We start from the raw sequence: 25,211 nt of genomic DNA on the forward strand, positions 1-25,211 counted from the left end.
ATAAATAAAGATGCGGAGTGCAGTTTCCGCCCCTTCTGGCTGAGGTGTGACGTGCACTTTGTCCTTCCAATGGAGGAAGGCAAGCGTCAGTTCTGCTTCCACAGAGGGTAGAAAATTGTGGCATTTTAAAAGTTCCAAATTAATGAAGTAACACTTTTGACACCGCCCCCCCCCCCCCGCACTGCAATGTTATTCATAAGCTAGTTATAGAACTTAAAGCTAATTCATGGCGCACTCAGGCGCGGTGGCCTGGTAAAGGCACTCCTGCGGAAAGTCTCTCCGTCCTGCGGGGTAGACCTCGCAAGTGTCAAACGCCGAAGTCTAAATGTGAGATCCGCTCCCCCAGCACCCCAGCCCCAGCCCTCCTGAGATGAACCTTGATGGCAAGCTTGGGACGTGGGGTAGAAACGTGTTGCTTTACCATATTAGTAAACCATATTAGAAGGTTGTGTGGGGGGGAAATAAGTCTGCCTTCGGGTTGTGACATCTCAGTGGGCATCTCTTCAAGCATCGCTTTTGTTGGCGTAAAAGGGCATTCGGACCACCTCGTCCAGAGAGGCGGATGAAGTTTGCTCTCCGTTCTGGTTCCGCTACTGGCGTGAACCCTGACTAACACAGCTCTTCCTAGAAGAGGGTCCCTGCTCCCTTCTCTTACTAAAGTGCAGAGGAGCGCATTCCGATCGTGGACTACAACTCCCAGCATGCCAAGAGGGCCTTCCGGGCAAAGTCTCGCGTTACGTCAGAGGCCCCACATCGGCTTCTTCCCGGAGGCTCTCGGTCAGACTGGCAGCTTAGGTTCTGGTCCGTGCCGGAACCTCTTAGGGTAGCGGCTGACACAACGCCATTCACATCATGACTTGGATCCCCACTGCGACACAACCTCTAAAGAGACGTGGGTCCTCGGCGCCTCTTTAGTGCCGGGGCTCGGGCTACAGGCAGCTCCGCGGCGGCGAAATCGGTAAGTGGACGGGCCGGGCGGGCCTGGCCTCCCTGGGGCCACATCCTCCGCTCCCCTAGAGGGGCGCGCTCCCGGCCTCTCCACCTGGAGTCCTCTCCCCGTCCCGAGGCTCCGGGGTCCCCCAGTGGGCCTCGCCTCTGCTTCATCGGAGCTGCCTAGCCTTGGGACCCCACTCGTCGCCCAGCCCCCTCACCTCTGAAACTTCTTACTTGCGCTGCCCTGGGGGAACCTTCGACTAGCGCCAGGCCCCGACCCTCATCGCCTTAGTCTTTCCCTGCTGGCTCGGAGGGAGGGGTGTTGAGTCAGAGCTGGCGTTTCACATCCTGGTGGAATCGTCAGTCATCCCATATGGGAAAAGCGTGAGCTCTGCGGGGGAGGGGACGAGGGCAGGAAGGGATGTATTTGGGTCGGTAGGCTCCCCAGACCCGAGGCATGGCCGAACTTTGGTTTCTGCGATGCTCTTTAATGAAGAACTAGCTAGTTTGCCCTCTGAGCTCCATCAGAAGAGAGGGGTCACGTAGCAAGTTGCAAGGGAAATAACAGCTTTCTTAGGGCTTTGCGTGAACTCCCCTGTAAAATGGGGATGAAACTACCTATCTTGTAGATGGGCCACATCTGTGACCCTGGACCAATCACGTATCTTTTGATCTTTAGTTTTCTTTTTAAACCGGGGATAATAATGCCTGCTTTGCAGCGTTCCTGCGAGGGTTACAACACAGGATAAGTGCTGTCTAAAACCCTTGTAAATATAGTCAGCTTTGGCGATAAAGCAGGAATTTAATCTCTAGTTACTTATCCCCTTGCTGTGGGCCAGGTTATTTGGACCCTGAGCCTTAACTTACTTAAAACATGAAAAAACAAACCGTAAACTTCGAACCCCTCTCGCAAGGCTAGGGAGTACGGGAATGTTGAGGAGGAGGGTGCCGGGAAGACTCTGACCGGCTGTGGCAACGCTGGTTGGTTCTTGTTCTCAGAACCTCTGGAATGGACGGCCTCCTCCCAAGCAACTTAGCTAATTGGCAGCAGCTGAACAATGTTCCTAGTTAATATCTACCTGTGAGCTTAATCATCACATCCCTTCTCTCCGGTAAGGTGACCTTTTCACCAGGTATCATGTCTTTGTCATAGCACAGGTTTAAGATCAGCCACAGGTGTGGTGAGACCTTTGCTATTATCCTATTTTTGTTTTTTGTTTTCTTTTTGTGTTCCTTGGCATGTTTCTCACCCATTGGCTCTTCATGTGTTTCATGTTGTAAACAAGCCATAAAAGTCTGCGTGCTTCTCAGAAGAACAGCGTTGGTGCTCTTCTTTGGTGTTCACTGTAAGAAAATGCTCTCTGTTATTTTTATTAGGTGGCAGGGACTCAGCTCTGAAATCTATGTAGAAAAAGCACCGGATCCCAGTCTTTCAATGGCTTCGAGACAATCAGAAGTGCCCGGTAAACTGAATTCTTTTTGATAAAGCTCTGTCTCCCTTAATGCTGCTATCCAGAAACAAGTTTTTCTGAACCATGTGTTGATGGTTAGGTTGGCATCATCTAAATATTATCTTTTTAACTACCCAGCTGGCGTAGTGAACCCAGAATCTAACCAGAGAGTAGTCATTTCACTCAAGGGTATAACAGATTTGTTATTTTCCTACAGCATTAAATAAGAATTCAGAGTAAGGTGGGTAGTTCTTGAGGTATGTAGCAAAACTTTAAACTCACTCCCCATTTGTGGGAGGTGGAGGGCCGGGGGAATAGAGGCCTGGGCAGAAAGGCTCCAGCCGGCTTTAGAGGCAGCAAATGGAACTTAGTCACGAAAACGCCCACGGTGACATGGAATGAGTCCTGGATCTCTTTTGGACAGTTACTTCTGGATTACCGGAGTCATTGATCCCACCTTGGACTCTTTTAGTGGGGAGGGCAGTGATGTTTTAAATCAAATCAGAATCACTTGATTTTAGATAATCAGTGAAGGCTTGATGACAGCGCCTGTCTCTCCGGGCTGCTGTGACGATTAAATGTAAACTGTGTGAAAATGTGAGTTAAAAGTTAGTGATGAATCTGCATTTACTGCCCTGAAAATTTTGGGGTCTGTTTGTAGGACTGTGTTGCTTAGTATATAATAATGAAGCTGACTTCATTATTATTTGTAGGAGGGCGGTTGGGATGGCTCATGGGAGGAGTCTTAAGATGGTTTTGAAATTGCTCCTAACTTAAGTGGAGTGACAGGAGTCTCCCCTGTGTCTCCCAGTACCAGTCCCTCTGTGGTCCCTGACCTCATCAGCTTGTGTTTGGTCTGTCCTCCATTGCTGCTCTGCTGACCGTAAGCTCTGCTGTGAGCGCCCCGGACCTCGGGGTGGCTGCACTCACTGTGCTGAGGCTTTGCAGTGTGGGGAGTGTGGAGTGTTACATGCTGAGTGAGCGCTGGCCGCAGCCTGTGTTCCAGCCCCACCCACACTCACTAGCTCAGTGTCGCTTAACGTCTGTGCCTCAGTTTCTGGCACCGGAACCTGGGAAGAATGTGTGTCTAATGAGAGTTAGGGAAGATGCAGAGTGTAAGAGCTTGGGGAGGAGGGGTACTTGGTCATTATTATTGTTCCTTTTTTAAAAATATTTTATTTTTAAAGAGCAGGGAAGGGAGGGAGAAAGAGAGGGATAGAAACATTGATGTGCAAGAGAAACACTAATTGGTCGTCTTCTGCACGCCCCCAGCCAGGGCCCTGGCCTGCAACACAAGCATGAGCCTGGCCTGGGAATCGAACCAGTGAACTTCCAGTTTGCGGGAGGATGCTCAACCCACTGGGGCCACACCAGTCACGGCTATTATTTGCTTGTTTCATTGAGATAACTCACGTACCATGAAAGTCACCCATTTAAAATGAGTAACTTAGTCGTTTTTAGTATTCACAAGGTTATGGGACCATGACTGCTCTCTGATTCCAGAACATCTGCATCACCCCAAAAAGAAAACCTCACGTCCATTTGTAATTGCTTTCCCCGCTGCCCCACCAGAGCTCGGCCACCACTAATCCTCTTTCTGTTTTTAAGGGTTTGTTAGTGGTTATTATTCACGTTGACAGTAATAATGGTAGCTGCTTGGTCCTTTGCTGTTTAAATGAAGTGTCTTTGCAGGTTTGGGACTTACTGCCACACACGTTGTTGTCTTGAGGGGTGATTGTATAATTTTAGCAACGGGAAAGTGTCGCGCTGAGGGCAGGATCTGGACAGGTTAGTTTGATATTAACAAAATGAGCTTTGCTTCCTGGCCTGGCAGCACCGAGCGCGCCCTCCAACCAGGGTGCCTGTGTCACGGCAGGACGTGCCCCCGGTCGGCCCGGCAGGGGCAGCGGGCCGTGCTGCAGGAGAGTGGCCATCAGCAGTTTCTGGGTGGTGGTTGGCACTGCTGTTTAAATCACGCAGAGCCCTGGGACCTGGTGATGACGCTGGCAGCGTATTGCAAATGTCTGCTGTGTCTGTGCTCTCGCTTCCTGTGGTGAGGGAGGGGAGGCGGAGGACCTGCAGTCGAGCCTCTGCTGGTGCTTGCCCAGTGAACTCGGGCAAGTCACTTTGCTTCCAGGCTCTTGTTTCGTCACCTGTACAGTGGGAAGGAGCACGTCAAGTCCTCAGTCTTGCAGGAGTTGAGAGCCTTGGCATGGCTGTGGGGCAGATTCTGTGGCATAAATAAAGAACCCAAACTCTGAAATCAGGAGCAGCTTTTGATTCCTTACTGCACTTTGACGTTGTGTGACCTTGCTCAGATAATTTAAATTGAACTTCCAGTTTTTCTAAACCGCACAGATGCACTGGGGCTGCTGAGTGGGTTAAGAGGAGGATCCAGGTGTCAGGCCGAGAGGCAGGGGTCGGTACCACGGATTACCATTCATTGAATGGACTGGCTATTCCAGAACAAGCTGTCCTTGCTGTGTCCCGGAGCGAGCGGTTCAGAGCTTTACTGCCCACAGATCAGCTTAAAGCTACGAGCGTGTTCAGTCGCTGAACCCGTCCTGACAGGTGTCTCTGTTCTTAGCCCTTGAGCCCAGTGGGCCTCTAGGCAAGATGTCCCTGCCCATCGGGATGCACCGCCGGGCATTCAGCTACGATGATGCCCTGGAGGACCCCGCGCCCATGACTCCTCCCCCGTCGGACATGGGCAGCATCCCCTGGAAGCCCGTGATTCCAGAGCGCAAGTATCAGCACCTCGCCAAGGTACCTGACTCTGCCGGCTGCCCCTGGCGAGCCAAGCCTTCGTTCCCCTCCTCCTCCCCAGGAGCCTCAGTGGCTCCAGCGCCCAGAATCTGGCTGCCGCCAATCCCTACGTGTGTTCTCTGTGTCTCTGCTGGAGTCGGTGGGCCTTTGGTCCTTTTAATTCAAACTAGAGTGGACGTGCCTTCTCCTCCCCAAGATTCTTTTGTCCACCCCATCCCCACCCCACCCCACCTCACCTGCTACAGCCTTAGAAATGCAAGCTCCTTAGTCTGGCTCTGATGATCTTAGTGTGCCGCTGCCCCCAGTGATCTATCCATGCAAGTTACCTAAGGTTTCCTGCACTTAGTAGGGTATTCAGTGCCTTCAAGTCTTTGCTTCAACTGCTCTGTTGCCCGGAATGTTTCCATCCCCATCCTCTTCTCCCACCACCTGCCTGAGCAACGGTGTCCTTCAGGTCTCAGGGCAGACAACCCTCCTGTGAGGGTTTTCCTTCTGATAAGACTGCCACCTCTCCTTGGGCCTGCCTCTGTGCCACAGGCCCCTGTCGCCCACCCCGTGGCACTTTATCACCTCCTGCCAGCTCCGGGGGACAGGAGGCAAGGCCAGTTTTGTAGTCTACCTGCAGTATCAAGCAGAGAACAAAACAGACCCCAAACTGTTCATGGAGTGATGGGGGGCAAATTGGTTGCTTCCCAAACATGCGCTGTTTTTTTTCTCATCACACTCTCCCACCTGCCACACCTGCCTCTCCCACTGGGAGAGCAGCCTTCGTCCTTGGGCCCTGGCTCACTCGGGCACACACTCCACATCCCACCATTCCTGCTCTCACAGCCCAGCTGTGCACTGCGGCTCCAGGGTCTCCCAGGCTCATTGCCACCGTGTCACCGAAGCCTGCCTCCCTGCCTGTAGGGGTGGTGTCTCTGTGACTTCTGACTCTCAGTAGCGTTGCCTGAATAAACTTGGCCTGCCAAGTTCAGGTGAGGCCATTTAATCTACAGCTACAATTGCACTGAACTTTGAGCTGTATGACAGATGAGGGCCTAACCTTGGAAGTACAACACAGTGAGCCATGACTTGAACAGACCTGGGCATAAATCCCCTAATGGCCTGTGTATTAGCAATGACCTTGGGCACACAGCTTCATCCCTGAGCAACAGTGTCTCCACCCAAGACCCCTTGGCCATGGAGGTGCTGCAAGGTTAAATCAGAGGGGGTTGGAACATGTGCCGGGCGTGTGGCAGACGCTGTGACTCCTGCCCCCGGCAAAACCTGGCCCCCGAGGAGCTGCGCTAGATTCTTCCTTTCGCATGGGCCCGCCCTACTCCCCTTCCCTTCAGCTGTCAGAACAGGGGGCTACTTTCTGCAAAAGCACCTCCTGCAGCTCAGGGGTACATTTGTCCCCGCGTCCTTTACCTGCCAGTCCGACGCAATCAGCTGTGGGGAGGAAACGTCTAGCGTAAAGAGAACTGGCAGCACTGGAGGAGAGGGCCCGGCAGCTGTCTGCGGTGCCTGGGCGGCGGACTCGGGACCGGGACGGGGGCCGGGGCGGCACAGCAGCAGGGCTGCTGCTGGCACTTCTGAGGGTGCTAGGCTCTTTTGTGTGTGAAGGCTGCAGCTTACTTGCCAAGGCAAAGAATGGGCTTCGCCCTGCTGTTGCGCCCCAGCTGGGACAGCTGACGGTTTGGAACAACTGTCCCTAAGGGGAAGCTCAGCGGGACTCATTGCATGCATTCTTTCATTTGTCCTGACCGTCTGCCACCCTCCAAGTAAGGGAGCGAGATGCAGCCTTGGCTCCATGGGAGTCCCAGCTGGGAGGCACAAGCCCTGCGTCGTCCCAGGGATGCGGCATTTCAGTGCTTCTGCCCCCACTTGCTGACAGGCTCCATTCATTCCTCTGGAGAAAGAAGCAGACAACAAAGAATAAAGCCGGTCCTCTCCTCCCTGCCAGTCCTGAGTTGGCGTTGGGGGTTTGAATGCATGGAGGTGAGCTCTCAGCTCTCAGGTTCAAGACGAGGAACTACACAGAGTTTTTGGTTTGTTCTAAAAGACGATTCCTTGAACCCTTAGAGCTGTGGTCCTCCAAGTATGGTCTTGGGGACTAGTAGCATCAGCATCACTTTGGAATTTGTTAGAAAAATACCAAATTCTGGAGCCCCACCCCACGCCTACTGAACTGGCCCTGGGGTGGGGCCCAGCCACCTGTTGGACAAGCCCTCCAGGGCTTCCGATGCTCAACACGTCTGAGGTCTGCTGAGCGCCTGCCTGCAGCAGTGAGTTGAGCCAAACTAGCGTGGCTCCAGGTACGTGGGCAGCGCTCAGCAGGAGTCCTGGATCAGTTCAGTGGGTAGGCATGGCTGGGAATTAGGAGCCCTCAGCTTCCTACTCTGGCTTTCCCACTTTTTTTGTGTCTATTTATGTGTCTTTATCTGTTGTCACTACGGATGATACACACCTAATCGGGTAGAAACGCCAAATCCCCTGCCCGTAAAGGTGTCCTTGCGTATCAGGTTCAAGGTGTTTCTGTAGCCCCCTCCCCAGAGGAGTGGGTGTAGGTGTGCGGCCTTCCTGCTGTGCTCACCTTGCCTCTCTTGAACAGGTGGAGGAAAGAGAGGCCAGTGTCTCCCCTGACATGACCCTGTCATCGGCCATTGACAGTACGGAAAAGGTCCCCGTGGTGAAGGCTAAAGCCACCCGTGTCATCCTGAATTCTCTGATCACAAGTAAGCGCTCTGCATGCTCCTAGCAGAGCAGGGGTGGGAGGTGGGCATGGGGGCCCGCAGGTGCGCCGGCCTCAGCCTGTGCTGACCATGCCTGGCAGGGGCCAGCTGAAGTGTGTGATGGGCTGCCAGTCACCAGCGAAGCTGCATGGACGTGAGCATTGGCCAAACACGGGGGATCTCTGTTGACAGAGATGCATTCCTGCTGGTCTGCTAATACAGTCTCACACGCCCACGTGCATCTGTGTGGCTTGGGGCAGATCACTTACCCGTGAGCCTGTCTCCTTGTAAATGACAGGAGGAACCTGGCTGGCAGGTAGAGGGAGGGTTGGCGGCCCAGTGCTTGGCGGCTGGGAGCTGCTGCTGGGAAAGGCGGCGCTCGGAAGCCTCCGCCACCTGCCCTGTATTATTTTTCCTTCTTCATCTTTTTTTTTTTTTTTTAATTAAATGGCTCAAAGCTTTCTTATTCACGAACATTGTTGCCTGAAGCTTTATTCTTTAGGATGTGTGATTTGTGGCCCCAGTGAGACTGGAAACAGGGGAGCTTGTATTTTTTTTGAACCCTCGGTTCCGCTGTTAACAATTAGTTATTAGACACACAGCTCGGCCTGTCAGCAGCAGCCCCTGCCAGCGACAGGGCCCGCAGAGGTCCTCCTTGCTGGCTCAGGCTCAAAGTCGGAAGTCCTTGTTTTTCTGCCCTGGGAGAGGATCAGTTTATCTGGCCTGTTCTGGAGAACCCGCCCAGGAACCGAAAGTCCAAACCCTTCTTGGACTTCGGTTCGCGTGTACACACACCACTTGACTCAGCAGCCGCTACGTGTACCCTGTAAGCCCGGGAGTGTTCTGGCAGGTGTTCGAGAGAGAGAGCTCTCATTCCTGCTCCTCCGGCACAAGCCAGCTTCTTCACTGAAAGCTCACTTCCCCACAGTCCGGAGCGTTCTAACTCCTGGACGTTCTGCTGTTGCTCAGATACCACTCGGCTCATTCCCGTCGCCTGTGTGCATAGCTCTGCGCAGGTACGGACAGAGCGGCGCGTCTGTCCTTTGGGGTCCTTCAGGGGTCGCTGTGGTTTCACGTTTTTAAAAACAGCGGCATTTGAACCCTGGTCTTGGTTGCTGTGATACACTGAATTCCTTCCCGCCTTTTAAATTCGCAGGTAACCACCTGGTAACACATGGAAATACCGTTATACATTTGGGTGTATTTTTCCCCTGAGCTTCTATTTCTGATAGAAATAAAATAGTACCTTCAACAGGGAATGACTGAGTGTAAAGGACACTGGGATCCAGACTTTTGGTCCAGAGCTGCTGTATTGTGGACGTGGGGCTGTGTTAGGAAGTTGTGTACAGAGTGGGCAAAAATTTGAGCTGTCGATCGTGCAGCTGACTCAGCGATTATCTAACACGGAGCTGTCTGCTTCCCGTGCCCTGCACCGCTGAGGGGCACTTCGACACACAGGAAATGTCGGCCCAGTGGACTGGGCGAGTTCAAGGCCCATTCTCTGTGGTTTGGCTCTGATGGGTCCCTCGGTGCCGTCCAGCCGAAAGTGGCCCGTTTCTCTTTGGTGAAGATCTCTGTGTGGGTCGCGAGGGTGGCGAGTCCCCTGTGGGGAACCGTGTTGGGAGAACGCCCACTGTTTCTGAATGTCAGTGGGCTTCTCCCTGTCACATTTCTAAACACACAGAGAATGGCTCGGCGCACGAGCGGGGGAGGGGGGGTAAGGAGTTCCCTGGGGCCCGAGGACCTCCCTGCAAGGTTCAGGTCGCTGCTGCTCCTGGGAGAACGGCGGGTGTCTGTGTCGCCCTCCCCCGTGTGTGATGGCACGGGGAGGGCATGACTGTCATCTCCTCTGTCCCCAGAACAGACCCAGGAGAGCATTCAGCGTTTTGAGCAGCAGGCAGGGCTGAGAGACGCTGGCTACACGCCCCACAAGGGCCTCACCGCCGAGGAGACCAAGTACCTGCGCGGGGCAGAGGCGCTCCACGTAAGCTGCTTGTGTGGGGACTTTGAGAAGTGTGACGCCCTCGTAGCTCAGAGCTGGGGGTGTGCCTCAGGAGGCACCAGCTCAGCCAGGCGGGGGCTGCAGGGAGGGGTGGGAGTGGACGAGGGCGAGGGTCCTCGAACTGTGAGAGACCCCTGTGGCAGGGAGGGCCCTCAACTCCGGTGGCCCAGGGCGGGCGTCTGGTCGGGAGGTGGCTGGAGCCCTGCGCTCCCCGTGTGGTCTGGTGGGCGCGTCAGCAGCGTGAGGCCAGTGGGTCCCGTGGCACAGCGGCAGGAGCGGCACTGAGTGACCAGAGGCGCGGGCGGCCTCCGTGGAGGCGACACCAGCTGGAAAGGAAGGTCATGCTCGAGGTTTAACCTATTTTAATTAAAAGCTAATGTAGAATTGGAATGTTTTTGCTCTTTGTAAAATTGGAGTGAATGAGACTAATTTGTGGTAAGGTTAACAAGGCCCGAATAGGTGTGTGAATGAAACTGCTGCAGACGATTCCCGCTCAGGGAACACCACCGTAGGCCTGACAGTGCTGCGCAGCCTCTGCGGCCCTTGCTCACTCCGCCTTGCTCCCTCGAGGTGGGACCTGTGCTCTGTGTTCTGTATGTGCAGAGGCCGAGGCCCGAGGCCACGTATTTAACCGGTCACAGCACCTGAGCTCAAGTCCCCCGGTGCCCTGGCTCCTCCCGTAGGTGTTTTTCCCCCACGTTCCAACGTTGTCTGAGAACCTGACTCGTGAGGGGGCTCAAGGGAGGGTCGTGAGACACAGCATGTGGAAGGAAGGACGGCGTGGCTCTGGTGGCCTGTGGGGAGGGGTACGAGACTTCGGGGACTATGGCGTGTTGCAACGAGCATCCCAGATGATGTTTGCACGCTGAGAGTCAAAGCCACTGCTGTGGGGACCAGGGTTGGGCTGGTGGCCGGTTTAAGCTGTCAGATGGGACAGTTGCTTCTGGAGAGGGGCACCGTCCGGCTTGTGACACGGACCTTCCCGGGACCTGTCTCTGTCAGAGTTCTGGGGGAGCAGTTCGCCACGAATGTTGTAAGGTCGACGCTGGGCCGTTTTCTTCCCCGTGGCCACGGGAGCAGAGCAGGAGGCTGGCTCAAATGCCAGCTTACGTAAATTGACGGGGGTGGGGGGCGTGTTTGTAGTGTAGCTCGGGCTCAGCATCAGCACGCCGGGCGTGGAGCACAGAGATGGCCGGGGACCCTCGCTCTGGACGAGCTGGCAAGTAGGGTGGTCTCTCCCCCGGTGGATGCGCTTCTGTGTTAGACGTGTGTTTGCAACGCGGAGGGAACCCAGCGTGACTGGTGGTGGGAGGGACAGAATGGGGCAGGCCTCACCGAGGAAGTGGGCAGCTGCAGAGGAGGGGCGTGGCCCGGGAGTCGTGGCTTCAAGAGACACAGTGGCGGGTTGTCCGTGGCAAGGCAGGTGGCAAAAGAAGAGTTCAAGGCCATACGTAGAAGGCCCAGGAAGCGCGCAGCTTGAGTTCTGGCTCTTGCGCTTACTGGCTGGCAGAGGTGGGAACATTAAAAGGCCTAATGCAGTAAACACTATTCAAATGTTTAAGATGTGTTGTAGAATTAGTGCGTCTTTTAAACAGATGGAGTTCTATTTAGTATGGCAAAACCAAAGGAATGTGTATCCTTTGACTTGACTGTTCTGTAATCCAAAATTATTCCACCTATGCATGTTCTCCTTTTGCTTGAGGTTGGTGTGGACCAGGTTGATTCCTTACACACTTAGCTGAGGTCTCTCTTCTCACCCATCTGAACAGAAACTAAAACTGCAGAGTGGAGAGGTCACGCGAGAAGAGAAGCCGGTCTCGGCCCAGTCCACCCCCAGCAGCACCCCCCACTCTTCCCCGAAGCAGAAGCCTAGGTGAGCCCCTCCTGCAACCCTCCCGAGCGGCAGTGTGCAGGTGAAACTGGGACTCAAGCCTGTGGTTCCAGAGCAAGAAGGGGGAGGCGACGGTTCCCAGGCTTTGCATGCGGGGCACTTCCAGAGGGGCAGGAAGAGGCCACATGAGGCTGTTCTTTTCTTTCTCTGCCAGGGGCTGGTTCTCTTCTGGCTCTTCCACAGCCTTGCCCGGCCCAAATCTTAGCGCCATGGATTCTGGAAGCAGGGATAAGGACAGAAACTCGGCAGATAGATGGAGCCTCTTTGGACCAAGACCCCTCCAGAAGTCCGATTCAGGTGAGGCAGCTTTCTCAGAAGAGAAACAGCATGGCAGGCATCTTCCCGTGTGTGCGGGGAGCCGTCGCTGATTCTCAACTGCTTTGCTCTGGTTTGCCCCTGTAGCAGGTTTGGCCACCCAGCCCTACCGAGGAGCCCAGAAACCTTCCCCAATGGAGCTGATCCGCGCGCAGGCCACCCGGACGGCCGAGGACCCAGCAGCCTGCAGGCCACCCAAGATGGATGTCCCAGTGGTGGAGGGGAAGAGGCAGCCGCCACGAACCCATGACCTCAAGCCCCGGGACTTGAATGTGCTCACACCCACCGGCTTCTAGAGCCTTGGCCTCCAGTGACTCTGGGTAGAGGGAGTCTCGCACCTACTCCACCGCTACTCTGGCTCTGACATAGGAAGCGTTTGGGTTTTTTGGTTTTTTCTTTTAACCCCCTTAAACTGAGGCTAGAAGTAGAGAGAGTTTTGAGAACCATTTGTGGAAAGCCTGCCCTTGTGTGGAAGAAGCCGTCGTGTGGCTTTGGTTTGAAGTCAGACTAGGTCATCTCAGCCGCGACGTGTGGGGCCTCCCCGTCACATGTGCACCGTCTGGCCCAGACCAGAACCTGACCTTCGCTGCCCAGGTAGATGGCGTTCGTGCTGCTCCTTCACCACAGGCAGCACCCACACTGCGGGCCATGGCCAAGAGGCTCCGCCCTCTCGACAGCTGGTGCTGGTGCCACCGCCCTGTCCACGCAGGGACCCACGGTCCGTCTGAGGTCTGGGCTCGAAGAAAAGCAGGTTTGGCAGGGACCCTCCTGCCTGGAGACTGCAGCCCTCGCTCTCGGCCAGGTCCTAACAGCGGGGCCCCCAGGGCAGTTGTTCTGGGCAGGGCTTCTCTTTCATGTCCTTTGTTACACTTCAAAGTGAGATCAAAGTAACTCCAATTTGGTGGAAGACTTTCTAAGGAGAAACTTCAGCCTACTGTTTAGGTATGAGTGGATGTTAAGCTTTTTCAGTAAAGGTGGTGGTGACTATACATCAATTACAGCCTGGACACTCACGTGAAACAAGTATCAGCAGGGCCTGCAACTTTTGCCAAGAGGTGGAAGATGAAAACATTTCCTCTAAGCAGTCATTCCTCCAGTGAGCCCACACCTGTGTGAACACCAGGCTTCCCGGGGAAAGGAGCCGGAAGCACCTGTGCGTTTCCCGTCACCGAGGGCACGTGCAGTCGTCGTCCGGAACCCCATTGTCTCAAACCCCGGCTGCTTCTCCTTTGGAAGGAGCCGGTCTGCGTGGCCAGCTGCGCTGACCTTTCCAGAGAGAGGCCCTGGAGTCTCAGATGATGAGAACAATTAATTTATTTGTGTTCTGTTACACTCGGATCTCTTGTTTCGACAATAAAAATCTGTACTGCTTTCTCAAATGTGGATAACTGTTTTCTTTGTCCCGTTGGGAGTGACTACCACACTCTGCCCACTCTGTCACGGAACCCAAGCAGGAACCCTGGTGTTTTGAAAAACCATTGCCTTTTTATTGTGTCCTTTAAACATTTTTGCAACACGCTCATCCTCTTGTTTCTGACCTCCCATCTTCTTCTTCATTACATGAGATCTTAATGGACGGGCCACAAGGTCACGTCTGCGCAGTGTAGCACTGATGGTTGTGTTCCATCAGGGACAAACGAATGGGTCTTTCTCTTGTGAAAACAGGTCGTCGGTACCTTGCGTAACATAACATTGAATCTAGGGTTTGTTCAGAAGGGTTCTGTTCACATCTTGAATGGAAATGTTAAACATGGAAATGCGTATAGTATTACCTGTTTCAAAAAGTATAGATAAATAATTTATCAAAAAATATATACACCTTACATATTTAAGCCATATTTCAGAATAGGCTAGGATAGAATTATCAAAAAGTATTCACTAAAGAGTTAGAAAGCTGTAACCTACAGATAAATAAGGTGGGTTTGGTCCTCTAAGACTTAACTACTTTTTATACTTCAGAACTTCCAGTAGCTGGAGAGTTCAGGAGGTGTTCTTGGTGGTCACCCTGCAGCAGGACCTCAGGGGGCGCCCCAGCGCTCGGGGGAGGGCTCTGCGTCGGGGTTCAAGTCCGCAGTGTAGAAGAGCAGGAGCTTCAGCAGGTGCACTTTGTCTTGGAGCTGGGGCACCAGCGGCTCCCCCAGCATCTGGACCAGGCGGCTGCGGAAGGCCTCGATCTGCTTCTCCACGTCTACCACCGTGATGTCGTCGCACTGCTGGGGCTTGGGCTTGACCCTTTTGATGATTAAGTCTTTTCGATCGATGACTGAACTCCGCAGATGCTCTGCAAGAGGTGAAAAGTCAGTTGAACTGAATGGCTTTTTATTCGTTACGATTTAAGACAGTCAAGTCCAACTCCACTGGGCAGGGTCTGGACACAGACTCGCTAACAGGGAGGGGGACAAGCCGAAGGCCAAGTGGGGACCTGTGGGGACTCTGTTTCCGAAAGGCCCATTGTTCGCTCTGGTCCTCAGGGTTTTCATATTAAAAAAATTGGTGCTGCATTTTAACCTTTTGCCTTTGTTGGTTGAAACAATGAAGTTATATTTAAAATTAATTTAGCCACTTGAAAAATATTCATACGGATTTCAAATTATCTTTAGGGAGGTTTTTCCCTAAGTACAAAAGAATTGCAAAGAAATACTGAACTTAGTTTATTGTGATATTATTGGTTTACTATAGCTACTCTGTTTAAGTGAGACCATTCTGTACAAATTGTAGGACAGACCAAATGATTGATTGACTACACTTGTGTTCAGGGCAGGGGTAGGGGTCGCTTCTCGGAGCCAGAGACTCAGAGTTCAGCAGACACCCAGCCTCCCCATCTCCATGGGGCTGCTCTGCTCTCTGTGGAAGTATGTGTAAAAGGTGAACTTTCAGGATATACTTTCCTCCAAGGTCAAGGGTCTATACAAAAGTAATTTAATGATGTATAGGGAGTTTTGGAAAGTGGGATTGGAAATTCCTTAGCATCTCACTTTCTGATCTTGCCCAGTGATCTCACAGAAAAGTAATTCCTTCCAGACTTTGGCAACAGACCTAAGTTTGAATCCTGGCTCTGCATTTACTTTTCTCTAAGCCTGTTTTCCCAAGGTCAGTGGTCTTCACAAGGTCATTGGATGATGTAAGCCAGTGTTTGTGGATTTACTTGTCTTCCTTCCTCTGTCCTTCCCAACCTTGTCCTTTCTTCCTGCACCCCAGGAGCTGACAACTCAGGCTGACCCTCAAATGCCCTCAACAACACCTGCCCTCAGAGCTGAGTAAGGAGCCCTCACAGTTAGATGCCACCAGCAAGGACGCTGACCATTTCAGGGTCCCATTCAGCTGTGTTCTTTGTAGGACACTTTCAAATGACTTATTTCTAAATTTTTTTTTTCTCCTTAACTGTTGGTCTCCAAAGAAGCTGGAAAAGATGCCAAGGATAAAATAACATTGGAACACAGCCCACTTACTCAATAGGGGTGGGCAAAAGTAGATTTACAATTGTGCATACACGAGTTTATTACTGTACTATTATTCATTAATTACTGGATTATTGGTGTTGTAACTATAAACCTGCTGTTGCCCACCACTGTAGACTGGTCTGAGGCCTTCCCTTCCCTTATCTGAAACAAGAATACTCTGATTCTGTAAGAATAAAACCAGATTCCATGTCCACATTAAGTCACTATTTCCCATGCCCCAGGTGTATCACCTGGGAAGCGAAATGAATGAACCAGAAGTGCTAAAGGTGAATTTTAAGTAAAAACCAGCTGCCTGAATATTAAACTTCTGGCTAGATCTGTAAAAGAAATAATTACATAAGCTCAGTGAGGCCAAGCCCATGTGGAATTCGCCTTTGGGGCTTTGTTCTGAAGGGTAGTACTGTTCTTTGAGGGTGCTAAAAATGCCCAGAGGTCCGCACATGGCCGTTTCCACAGTGCTCTCCGTTGAGTTACAAGGATGTCCAACACAGAGAAGATCCCCTCGGGCCCCGCTGTGGAGGCGCGCAGGCAGCCCGAGCTCTGCCGTGGGAGATGAGCTGCGCCTGGCCCCAGTCTGCTGAAGGGAGGGAGGGAGGTCTGGGGACAGGCGGGCTGCCCAATGCAGAGTAAGTGCTGGGGCTGGACTTAAGCTCTGCTCTTCTACCTTAAATCCAGTGCCTTTTAAAAAATATCTCTACAACAGCTTCATCAGTTCGAGGCCGGAGGGTATCATCACTGAGCTAAAATCAACCTTAACAGGACCACGGCAGCTAAACCTTGGATACGCACTTTTCCTCCTTCCGCTGTGAGAGGCGGCCGCAGACATGGAGCCCTTCCTCCCTGTGACATTTCAGTGTGGATTTCCTGAGATCGAGGATGTTTCGTTCCGTAAGCCAGAACAATGATCAAAAATAGGAAACTTAGTATTAATGCAGTCCTATTCTCTATTTAGATTTTACCAATTGTCGCAATAATGTGCTTTCTAGCTTCTTTTTTCCCGGTTCGGTTCCCGTCTGGGACCAGGCGTGGTGTTGAGTGTTCTTGTGCTTTAGCTCCTTTCTAAAACAGAGCCGTTTCTGGAGCTTTTGAAGGGGACAGGCCAATAATTCTGTAAAAGCTTCCTCAGGATAGGTGGGGCTGATCTTCCTTGTGATTCGATTTGGGCCACGTGTTTTTGGCAGGAATACTGCCTAAGAGCTGAGGTGTCACCACCTTCCCTCCCTGCAGTGAATGACTGTATCAGTTTTCCCACGGACCTCACTGGTCCTCGGCTAACAAACCATTCTCATTCGAGGCGGTGATCGTGCCACTGTCCTGGCCGGTGGTGGCCTCCTGAGTGTTAGTTACCGGGTTCTTCTGGACCCTGGTGACCCCCGGCTCACCGGGGACTTGGGCAGGGCCACTGTGACAGACTGTAGGGTGTCTCCTGTCTTTTGGGGGGCGCACACTTGTCCCTTGTCGCTAGTTTGCTCTGTACTTGCACTGCACTGGTGGGCGTTTGTAAGGCCGTAGTCGGGGAGCAATCGACCCCGGGTTGCGGTGGCGGGCGGGGCGAGCTGCCAGGGCTAGTCGGGTCCTGGCTGGGCACGTCCCAAGTCACTACGACCCTCACTACTCCTAACTCCCGTGAGGTCTAGTGCACTACACTTTATAATGAAAAACAGGTGAATTCTTCCGTTTGGTAGCAGTGATTCTGGCGACGTTTCTCACAACCCAGGAATGGTGCACCCTGATCAGAACCCTGGACTCACAGTTACGCCCCCGGGAGACCCCACACCGCCCCCTTGTGGAAGGACCCGCTCACCTCTCAGGACATGCTGGTAGCTGGACAGCAGGAACTGCAGGTGCTCCACCAGCTCGTCCCACGCCTGCCACTGGGTTTTGTCCGACTGCGGAGACAGCGAGCGCCTGCTGACCCCCGCCTCCCTCCACGCAGTTTCCAAGTCCCCCCAACCTGATGCCCAAGGGCGGGGGGGGGTGGCGTCCAGGGCCTGAGCTGAAGGGGGGTGGGGGGGCCAGGTACCTGGCACTTGAGCAGCGATGTGGAATTGTTCAGGAAGTAGAGGGCCTGGGCCAGGGACAGCGGCAGGCGGGTGGGCGTCTTGCAGCTGTGCAGGAAGATGATCTCCAGCACCTTGCAGCGCAGGAGGTGGCTCTCCATGGTGGTGAAGAACATCTCTCTGCGTGGAGAATGGGAAGGGGGCTAGCCTGCACAGCTCTTACTCCCAGGAATGCGTCCCACAGTTCTCCCTGGCTGCTCTCATGCTGGCCCGAACACAGGTGGCCCCGTGTCTGTGGACCGGGCAGACTTGCCCATGAACCAACTGCTGCTGCAAGAGGGGCGAGTCTGTGGTGCTTGGACAAGACCAGCTTAGGACACGTGAGAAAGAACTACTTCAGACCGCCACCGAGAGAATTAATACCAAGAGTGAGTATTTCTGAATATTCACGGTGTCCTGGAAACTGTTTGGCTCAGCAAGGAACGTTAGGATAAGGGATCTTTTAGCATAATTTGGGTGGTTGCCAATTTGCTCCTTCTGAGAGAGCTTTAAAGTAGGGCCAGGTTTTATTTAAATTACTTTTGCCTATGTTAAGTCTAAATTTGTTTATAGTGATGCACTCCTTAGATTTCTCATCTCTTACCAGAACTTGGGCTTAAGTGAGTGAATGGACCCGAATGAGACCTCCCTGACAGAGGGGGAGACCGGGCTGGTGCCCGTGCACCTGCCTTCTTTCCCAGCGCTCAGACGTCTGCCTGCTTTGAACATTGAGCTCAGGGTGAAGAAGTACTGGGTCTACACTGGGGTCCTGAATCCATCTGATTGGCTGTATAACCCTAAGCTAGTTATTTCACTATTTCTAGTATTTTTCGCATTTGTTTCGTGAAAATATGAGACAATGTGACAATGACTGGCATACTATAGGGACCCAGTGAATGTCTTAATCTTAGCAGGATGTTTTAATTAAACCTTTGTGACAGTAATATCTGGTATGACACTCTCCTAAAAGAGGAACCGGAGCTGCAGACAATACTCTGGGCTGCCAGCTGCAAGCTCAGGGGTTGATTGGGGGTGAGAGGCAGACGGGGGGGTGGAGGGACACACTTTCCCCGGCCACCACCGTACAGTGGCCCTCTCACGGTCACTTCCTGTACCAGCACCTGTTCCTGAATTCATGTTCATTCCAGTTTAGTTTTCTTCCTCTCGGTTCTAAAGTTACTGGTTCAAAGGAGGAATGATTCATTCTGGCCAAGAGTCTAATTCCTTATCTCTTCCTAGTACAATGCTTCATTAATTCATGTTTCCAGAAACTGAATTCCTTACTCGTCCTTCCTGGGCTCATTCTACAGGTCCAGCCCCACCCCTTGTTGGATCACCTCTAACATTGGACATGTCTGTTCCATTCACCCCTCAAGCCTTCGGTGAACATTGATACCAGCTCTGTGGCTGAGGGTCAGGGAAGAAGGTTGTGCTTAACAGGTGAACCTTGAAGGGTGGGTAAGGTTGTCAGCCCAATGGATGAAGTAGGAAAATTTAGCCTCCATTGCAAGGTATCTCCCCTCCCCCCCAATTATGCCTTAGTTGCAAATAATAACAATTTGTTGAGAACTTTTTTCTTTTACAGGTTGTATAGACAGGAACTATCCTTTCACTTCTTTCCCACCCCCCACCCCCCCAATTTACTGTTTGGAATTATTTTTCAAAACTGTGTTCCCAGTGTAAAACAGAAAAACGGCACCGGGACTCGCCTCTGACTCCTCTCCGGAATGTCCAGCACAAACCCAAACATCATCTCGGCCATCTTGTTGGAGCTGCAGGTGGGGGTCCTGTCCACCTCCACGGCGATGGACAGCATGCGTTGCAGCTGGCACACGACCCTGAGTCGGGGCAGAGCACAGGTGAGCGAGCGGGGTTCCGCAGCGCAGGGTGGGTGGGGAGCGCCACTTCGGCCACCAGCATGCTTTTAGGTGGCAGTTTCACATGCCCGCGTCCCTCCTGCCAGATCACACCATCTGAACCCCCCAGAACCTGGGGCTGAGCTGCAAAAGCAAGCTGCTCTTAAATTCCAAGACAGACACATAGAGTCCGAGGGATCTAGAGTACTTCGAGGATCCTCTCACCTGTAACTTCTTGATTGCACAGATGAAGAAATGGGTCCAGAAGGACTAACATATCATTTGAATTCCTCTGATACAGGGGAAAATACAGGAGTGGGCAAACGCAGGTTTACGGTTATGAAGCCCAGAGTTTGCTCTTGCATTATTATTTATTGTATTATGTCTTTTTCCCTGCGAACCACTGTAAACCTACATTGCCTGCTCCTGCAGATATTCACCATGTGGTGTCCTCTTCCTGGTTCCTAGTGTACACTGATCTTACTAAGTTTAGCCTCAGAACTTCACCTGGTAGGACGCGCCCTTCTCTCCCCTGAGACTTCACCAGGCTGATGCGGCAGACGAACCTGAGCAGCCCTATGAAAGGTGAGCCTGGCCCAAGTCACACTTGTCTAACAGCCATCATGACTAGGGTGGAAACTGCTGGCCGGACCAGGGGCTCAGGCCTCAGGTTGCGGGTCTGCAGGGACCAGCCGTCTCACTTTTGACAGGCTGCTAACATGGCCCATTTCAGGAGGTCGTGAGTGCTCTGGGCGACACCGTCAGGTCAGCGCTCGTGAATGCAAAGGTAGTACCTGTGCTGTGGTTCAGACCACGACACATTGACTTTTTATTTCTACCAATGTCTACTTACAATAACCTTAGTCATTATTATTTATATGAGATTAGCTTCCATGGAAGGAACTGTGTCTGCCTCTGTCTTAGATCTGTATCCTGGGGTTCAGGGATGACCCTGCTGTAGGGCCTCCCCCAATCTGCCCTAGTGAATGCCTCATTGATCTAAAACACGCTCCCTTTTGATGCAAGATTGTCTCCTAAAGTGGTGAGAAACCACAGGCCTGTATGAAAATCAGCTCGGTGCAACTAGACGGCGGTACAGCTTTCTGAGTTCAGGCGTACGTGCTGGGTGTGACGTGTTCTGTGTGACTGTCCTTTACCAGCTGACACGGGAGAGTGGGTGACTCGGATAAGGGCAACTCAGCCCCTAAAATCTTCGAATCTCTTAAAAAAGGCCAAGACCACTCTCAACCCCATTAAAAAAACCTGCCCAGAATCTCTTTCTGGGGCTGCCTGAGGTAACTGGACCGGCCTGCTCTGAGCCATTGCTGCTCCGACCTGGTGGAGGCGGCAGGTTGAATGGCTGGACCCCTCCCAGCACTGGCAGAGAGAGAAGCAGGCCCTTGAGGACCAGGGGCTGCGGGACCGCCCACTACCCAGCCCCCTCCCCCTGCCCCCATCAGTGGGAGCTGCAGGATGAGAAGCTGTAACTGCACTGTCTCTTGGTGTCTAGGAAGGGGAGGGCAGTGTCCTGTTTTTTTGTTTTACTTCAGCTTATAAATCCGTGTCCACTTAGTGGAGTCCCGTCCACCTAGGGGGAAGTGTCTGCTGTTGTTCTACCTTCACAGTTAGAAGGGCGTCTTTAGTCAAACTAGAGTCTCCGGTGAGACTCAGTTACGGGGCTTGTTCGCTTCGGGGAGCTGGGTCTAGGGAGTGGGGCTGTTCCTACAGCAGTCGGTCCCCACAGCCCCAGGAAGACGGCTTCCGCCCTTACACCTGCGTGGCGTTCTTCGTCAGGGTGGGCTGGGGCGAGGGGTGGCTGCTGCCGGCCTTCAGGACACCTGTCCCCGCAGAGGCGTGACTCCCGTGTGGAGGCTGAGTTAGCCCGCCGTCGGTCACCGCTCTGAACAGCCACTTGATCACGTCCCTGCAAGGGGGAAAGATAAGAAGTTCAGACTGGACTTCTTAGAGTCCTACTGTGCAGCGCTCAGACCTGCAGCCTTGGCCTGGGCTCCTAGACCCCGGGGTCTCTCCAGTGACAGCAGAGGGCCCACAGGCTACTCCCACTGTGCGGACAAGCCTGCTGGAAGCCACACGTTCAATTGCCATAGGGCTGCAACAGCAGCTAAAACCCGACTTGTCATCGTGGAGAGGTGCCTCCAGGATGGAAGAGCACTCGCTGTGGCCCCCTGGCCAGGTGGGAGGCTGGACTGAATGGCCGCAGAAGTCCCTGCTGGCTTTCACTCGTGAGGGGTCACCGATTTATGGTGCGTGCAGGGGGTCCCAGCTCGCACAGGGTGAGGGCTCTGAAAGTCCGAGAGGCAAAAATGTCTCACGCAGTTGAAATGACTTCTGACCGTCACTTAGGGGGCCGGGTAAAAAGGGCGGATTGCAAACACACATCTAAGGCTGTTGCTTCCTGAAATCCCACTAATAAACACCGCAGCAGGTCACTTATAAAAATCTGCAAGGAAGGGGAGGAAAGGAGAGGAGACGACAGTCAGGAAGTTTGGGAAATGGGAAGGAAAGTGAAGTACAGTCACGAAACAGAACATTACACAGTGGTGGGGCTGGGTAAGCTGCAGGGACAGGAGACAATACTCACCAACCTTGGCACTTTGTAATACTGAGCGAAAAATAAGACTGTTTTATATGACAGACTGCATAGGGCACAACACCCTCTCGTGATAGCGAAAAGGAACTAAAATAAAGACACATACTTTATAGGGACATGTGCAGTTGCCGTAAGACCACACATGAAGAGAAGGGGGTGATGGGCTCTCGGGGTGCTGACTACTGTGGGTGCGGGAAGGGGCAGGGGGAGGTGACGGGAGACAGGTGAGTTATGCGATGCGGGTAGTTGGCCAGGTCCGAGCCTTGGATCTGGGGGTGGTTGAGAGATGTTGGTTCCAATATCAAAAGTAACCAGTTAACTAAGCAAATAAGGCAAGTGAGTCATTATCACTTAAGGATAATGTTTAATCTAAATGGCAAAGGGATACATTTTAACGGACTTAGCAGAATTGAGAAAGCTGAATTCTAAGCCAGTAGTAGCTAAGAGCAACCCTATTTAATAGTACTTACCTAAGAACTAAAAAAAAAAAAAGTTTTTCAATAAGCTCTGCAAATGGTAGTACAAGGTTTCTCCGAGGTGAGGGTGGAAGGGGTAAACTGATGGCTTATGTTTGAGAAACTTTCGGACCCCTAGGTCTTCTTCCCCAACCCTGAAGACTGCAGGTTGCCTCTGCAGAGAGGTAAGGCGGGGGTCTCTGGACTGGGAGACCGGGCCCCGCAGGGAGGCACCAGCACTGAAGCAAACACGGGGCCTGCTGGAGGCGGGGACCCCTGCTGTCTTCCTGCGCCTGTCTTCCTGCGCCTGTCTTCCTGCGCCTGTCTTCCTGCGCCTGTCTTCCGGAACCCTGGTGTCCCAGTCTCTCGCTTCACGTAGGAGACCAGAAGTCTTCCGTGGCAAGACCCACCCCGCCCCAGAGGAAAGGCCTAAAGACACTGGACTAGGTACTGAGGGATGCGCAGCCAGTTCTGCCTGCAGGAAGTCCTCCCAGTGCTCAGAGCTCCCGTCAGCTTTCAGCCCGCCATCCTTAAACTGGACAGACCACCAAGGTTTGCCAGACATCTGTGGCGATATTCTGACACGAGAGATGAAGACCAAAATGGCCAAACCCCCCTCCAGAAGAAAGCAACTTGGAAGGAAGAGACATTAGTCAGGGAATAAACAAAAACAAAAGCTACCATTAACCTCACCAGAGGTATGTGAAGATATGAGTCCGTGAAAGAAGAAGACCGCAGAAAGTTATTTACTAACTTTAAAAAGGAACATTTAGCGACATAAGTCAAAGAGCTCTTGGAAATGAAGAACGTGACAGCGGAAATGAAAGCTCTGTTTCCAGGGACAAAGGACACGTTTCCAGACTGCCATGGCGCACGCAGTGGGTGGACATAGAGACAGCGTACGGAGCACAGAGAAGATTTTATAAACCTCCAGAGATAAAAATCAGGGCACATAACAAGAACCAGCGGTCAAAGTAGCGTGTAAATTAACAGTGATTCTGGAAGCCGGAAGCTGGAAGACAGCGGGAGATTTCCTCCAACGTTCTGTGGAAAAGTTTTTTCTAACCTAAATGCCTACACTCAGGTATCAGTCAGCGTGTGGGAAGATAATTTCAGATACAGAAGAGCTCAAACGCTGTACTTCCCGCGTTCCTTTCTCAGAAGCTGCTGGGGACTGAGCCATCGGAACAAGACAGGGAACCAAGGAAGGGAAGATGCAGGACGAATCTCGGCAAACGGGGCCCCACTCTGGGGACCGGTGGAGGGGAGTCTCCAGTTTACAGTAAGGACGGGCGGTGAGAGCAGCCCCTCCAGGCCGGAGGGGGCGAAGCGCCCCACCATGGGTGCTCAAGGAGAGGAAGCTGGTAAGTCTGCAGGGTTCAAGTTCAGGCTGCGGGGAGACTCAGAGCGAAGAGGAGAGGATTTGAGATCGACGTCCAATACGCACGAAGAGTAGGAGGAAGTGAAAAGTAACGCACAGGTAGGAGTGAGAGGAAGAGTTATCCTGGTTCAGTACTTGGCTCAACTCGGACTGGCAGACGCGGTCACGGTAACAGAAAACACCGAAGGTGAACTAGTGTGACTGAACTGAATGGCACGGGAGACCTACGTGTGGGAGGGAGGAGGGGGGCGAGAAGGGCCAGCTCCTCCTCTTCCACGTGGGAAGTCGGCGGGTAACAGCGAGTAATGAATGGTCGAGAATCAGCAGCACAAACAGGGGCATGCGGCCACACAGAAGAAAATACCCAAAGAATCACTTAAATCAGGGGCGTCGGACTCATTTTCACGGTGGGGGGGGGCACATCAGCCTTGCAGTTGTCTTCTAAGGGCCGAATGTAATTTCAACTCCTTAACGGTTAAGGAGTAGTTACATTTACACAGTCCTAAAATTACTTTGGCCCTTTGGAGGCAACCGCGAGGCTGATGTGGCCCCTGGTGAACATGAGTCTGACGCCCCTGCCTTAAATGAAAAGCGTTGGAAGTACTGAGCCCCGTGGGGAAGGGAAATGCCAGTGAGGGGACCTGGGACCAGTATCTTTCTCAAACCTTGTAGAACTACTCGATTCTTTGTAGGGACAGTTGAAAAGAAAAACCCTTACAAAGGGGTCGTGTGGAGACCGACCTGCCGTCTCTCTCTGGTTGAACCCTCGTCTGTGAGGAGTCACTGGTACACGGGAAGAAGCTCACACGTTCCTGTGTGATGCTTCTGATACACGCATGCGTGCGTCCGTGTGACCGCGGCCTTTACCCCACGCCTATCTGTTACTTGGATTAAAGACAGCTGGTTTCCCCATCGGGAACAGAGGGCTTTTGTCACCGATAAAGCAACGATAAAAGAGGACCTGGCTTGCCCTTCAAGGCCACAAATGCCTATTTTTACACCCCAGCGTCACGCTCTGTAGAGCGAGAGGGTCCCTGCAGCAGAGGTGGAAAGGAATGTGACTGTCCACATTGGCTGCAGAGGGTCTGCCCCCCACTGCCCGCTCAGTCCAGTGCCTGTGCTCACACGGCAGGACGGTCAGCCAAGTTACTCTTGTTCCGATGGTTATTGTTTAATTTAACCCCCACCTATGCTACCCTGTGCTCTTTGCAGATTCTCTACGCACTGATTTTCTACCCCTACACTGCCTGACGCGAGTCCCGGTTTCTCCCAGATCTCAGGAGGCCATCGGGACACGTGAGGTGGCGCCTGGGGGTCCGATGGCCTGGGGAGA

At 52.8% G+C, this 25,211-nt stretch overlaps 2 protein-coding genes across 8 annotated transcripts in view; one reads left to right on the top strand and one right to left on the bottom strand.

The window, feature by feature from the left end:
* Positions 1 to 746: 746 nt before the first annotated feature.
* Positions 747 to 13,454, top strand: KIAA1191 (KIAA1191 ortholog). 7 transcript variants are annotated; one of them, XM_037134876.2, is made up of 9 exons: positions 747 to 958; positions 1,933 to 2,045; positions 2,311 to 2,396; positions 4,972 to 5,150; positions 7,747 to 7,870; positions 9,727 to 9,851; positions 11,639 to 11,742; positions 11,915 to 12,057; positions 12,163 to 13,454. In XM_037134876.2, the coding sequence occupies exons 3-9, from the start codon at positions 2,369 to 2,371 to the stop codon at positions 12,369 to 12,371; spliced, it is 912 nt and encodes a 303-aa protein (XP_036990771.2). In that variant the 5' UTR covers positions 747 to 958; positions 1,933 to 2,045; positions 2,311 to 2,368; the 3' UTR covers positions 12,372 to 13,454. The 7 variants fall into 7 exon arrangements, with proteins under 7 accessions (XP_036990771.2, XP_036990773.2, XP_036990775.2 ...); XM_037134878.2 differs by having other exon boundaries at positions 12,166 to 13,454; XM_037134880.2 differs by lacking the exon at positions 2,311 to 2,396.
* Positions 13,455 to 13,538: 84 nt separating this feature from the next.
* Positions 13,539 to 25,211, bottom strand: part of SIMC1 (SUMO interacting motifs containing 1) — a 31,533-nt gene continuing 19,860 nt past the window's right edge. The window contains exons 6-10 of the mRNA XM_037134875.2: positions 21,203 to 21,355; positions 19,285 to 19,413; positions 17,560 to 17,716; positions 17,341 to 17,425; positions 13,539 to 14,356 (exon numbers count right to left, since the gene is read on the bottom strand). Coding sequence (XP_036990770.2) covers positions 14,094 to 14,356; positions 17,341 to 17,425; positions 17,560 to 17,716; positions 19,285 to 19,413; positions 21,203 to 21,355 — 787 coding nt within the window. The 3' untranslated portion in view covers positions 13,539 to 14,093. The remainder of the gene's footprint in view (positions 14,357 to 17,340; positions 17,426 to 17,559; positions 17,717 to 19,284; positions 19,414 to 21,202; positions 21,356 to 25,211) is intronic.

The sequence above is a fragment of the Artibeus jamaicensis genome, unplaced genomic scaffold, assembly GCF_021234435.1.
Source record: "Artibeus jamaicensis isolate MK-2021 breed Jamaican fruit bat unplaced genomic scaffold, CSHL_Jam_final scaffold_3151, whole genome shotgun sequence".
NCBI lineage: Eukaryota > Metazoa > Chordata > Mammalia > Chiroptera > Phyllostomidae > Artibeus > Artibeus jamaicensis.

Excerpts from the sequence above, each read along its gene's own strand:
- KIAA1191 (XM_037134876.2), top strand. The coding sequence starts at position 2,369 with ATGGCTTCGAGACAATCAGAAGTGCCCG. Across the intron at positions 2,397-4,971 it reads GAGACAATCAGAAGTGCCCG|CCCTTGAGCCCAGTGGGCCT; the intron begins GTAAACTGAATT and ends CTCTGTTCTTAG. Across the intron at positions 9,852-11,638 it reads GCGGGGCAGAGGCGCTCCAC|AAACTAAAACTGCAGAGTGG; the intron begins GTAAGCTGCTTG and ends CCATCTGAACAG.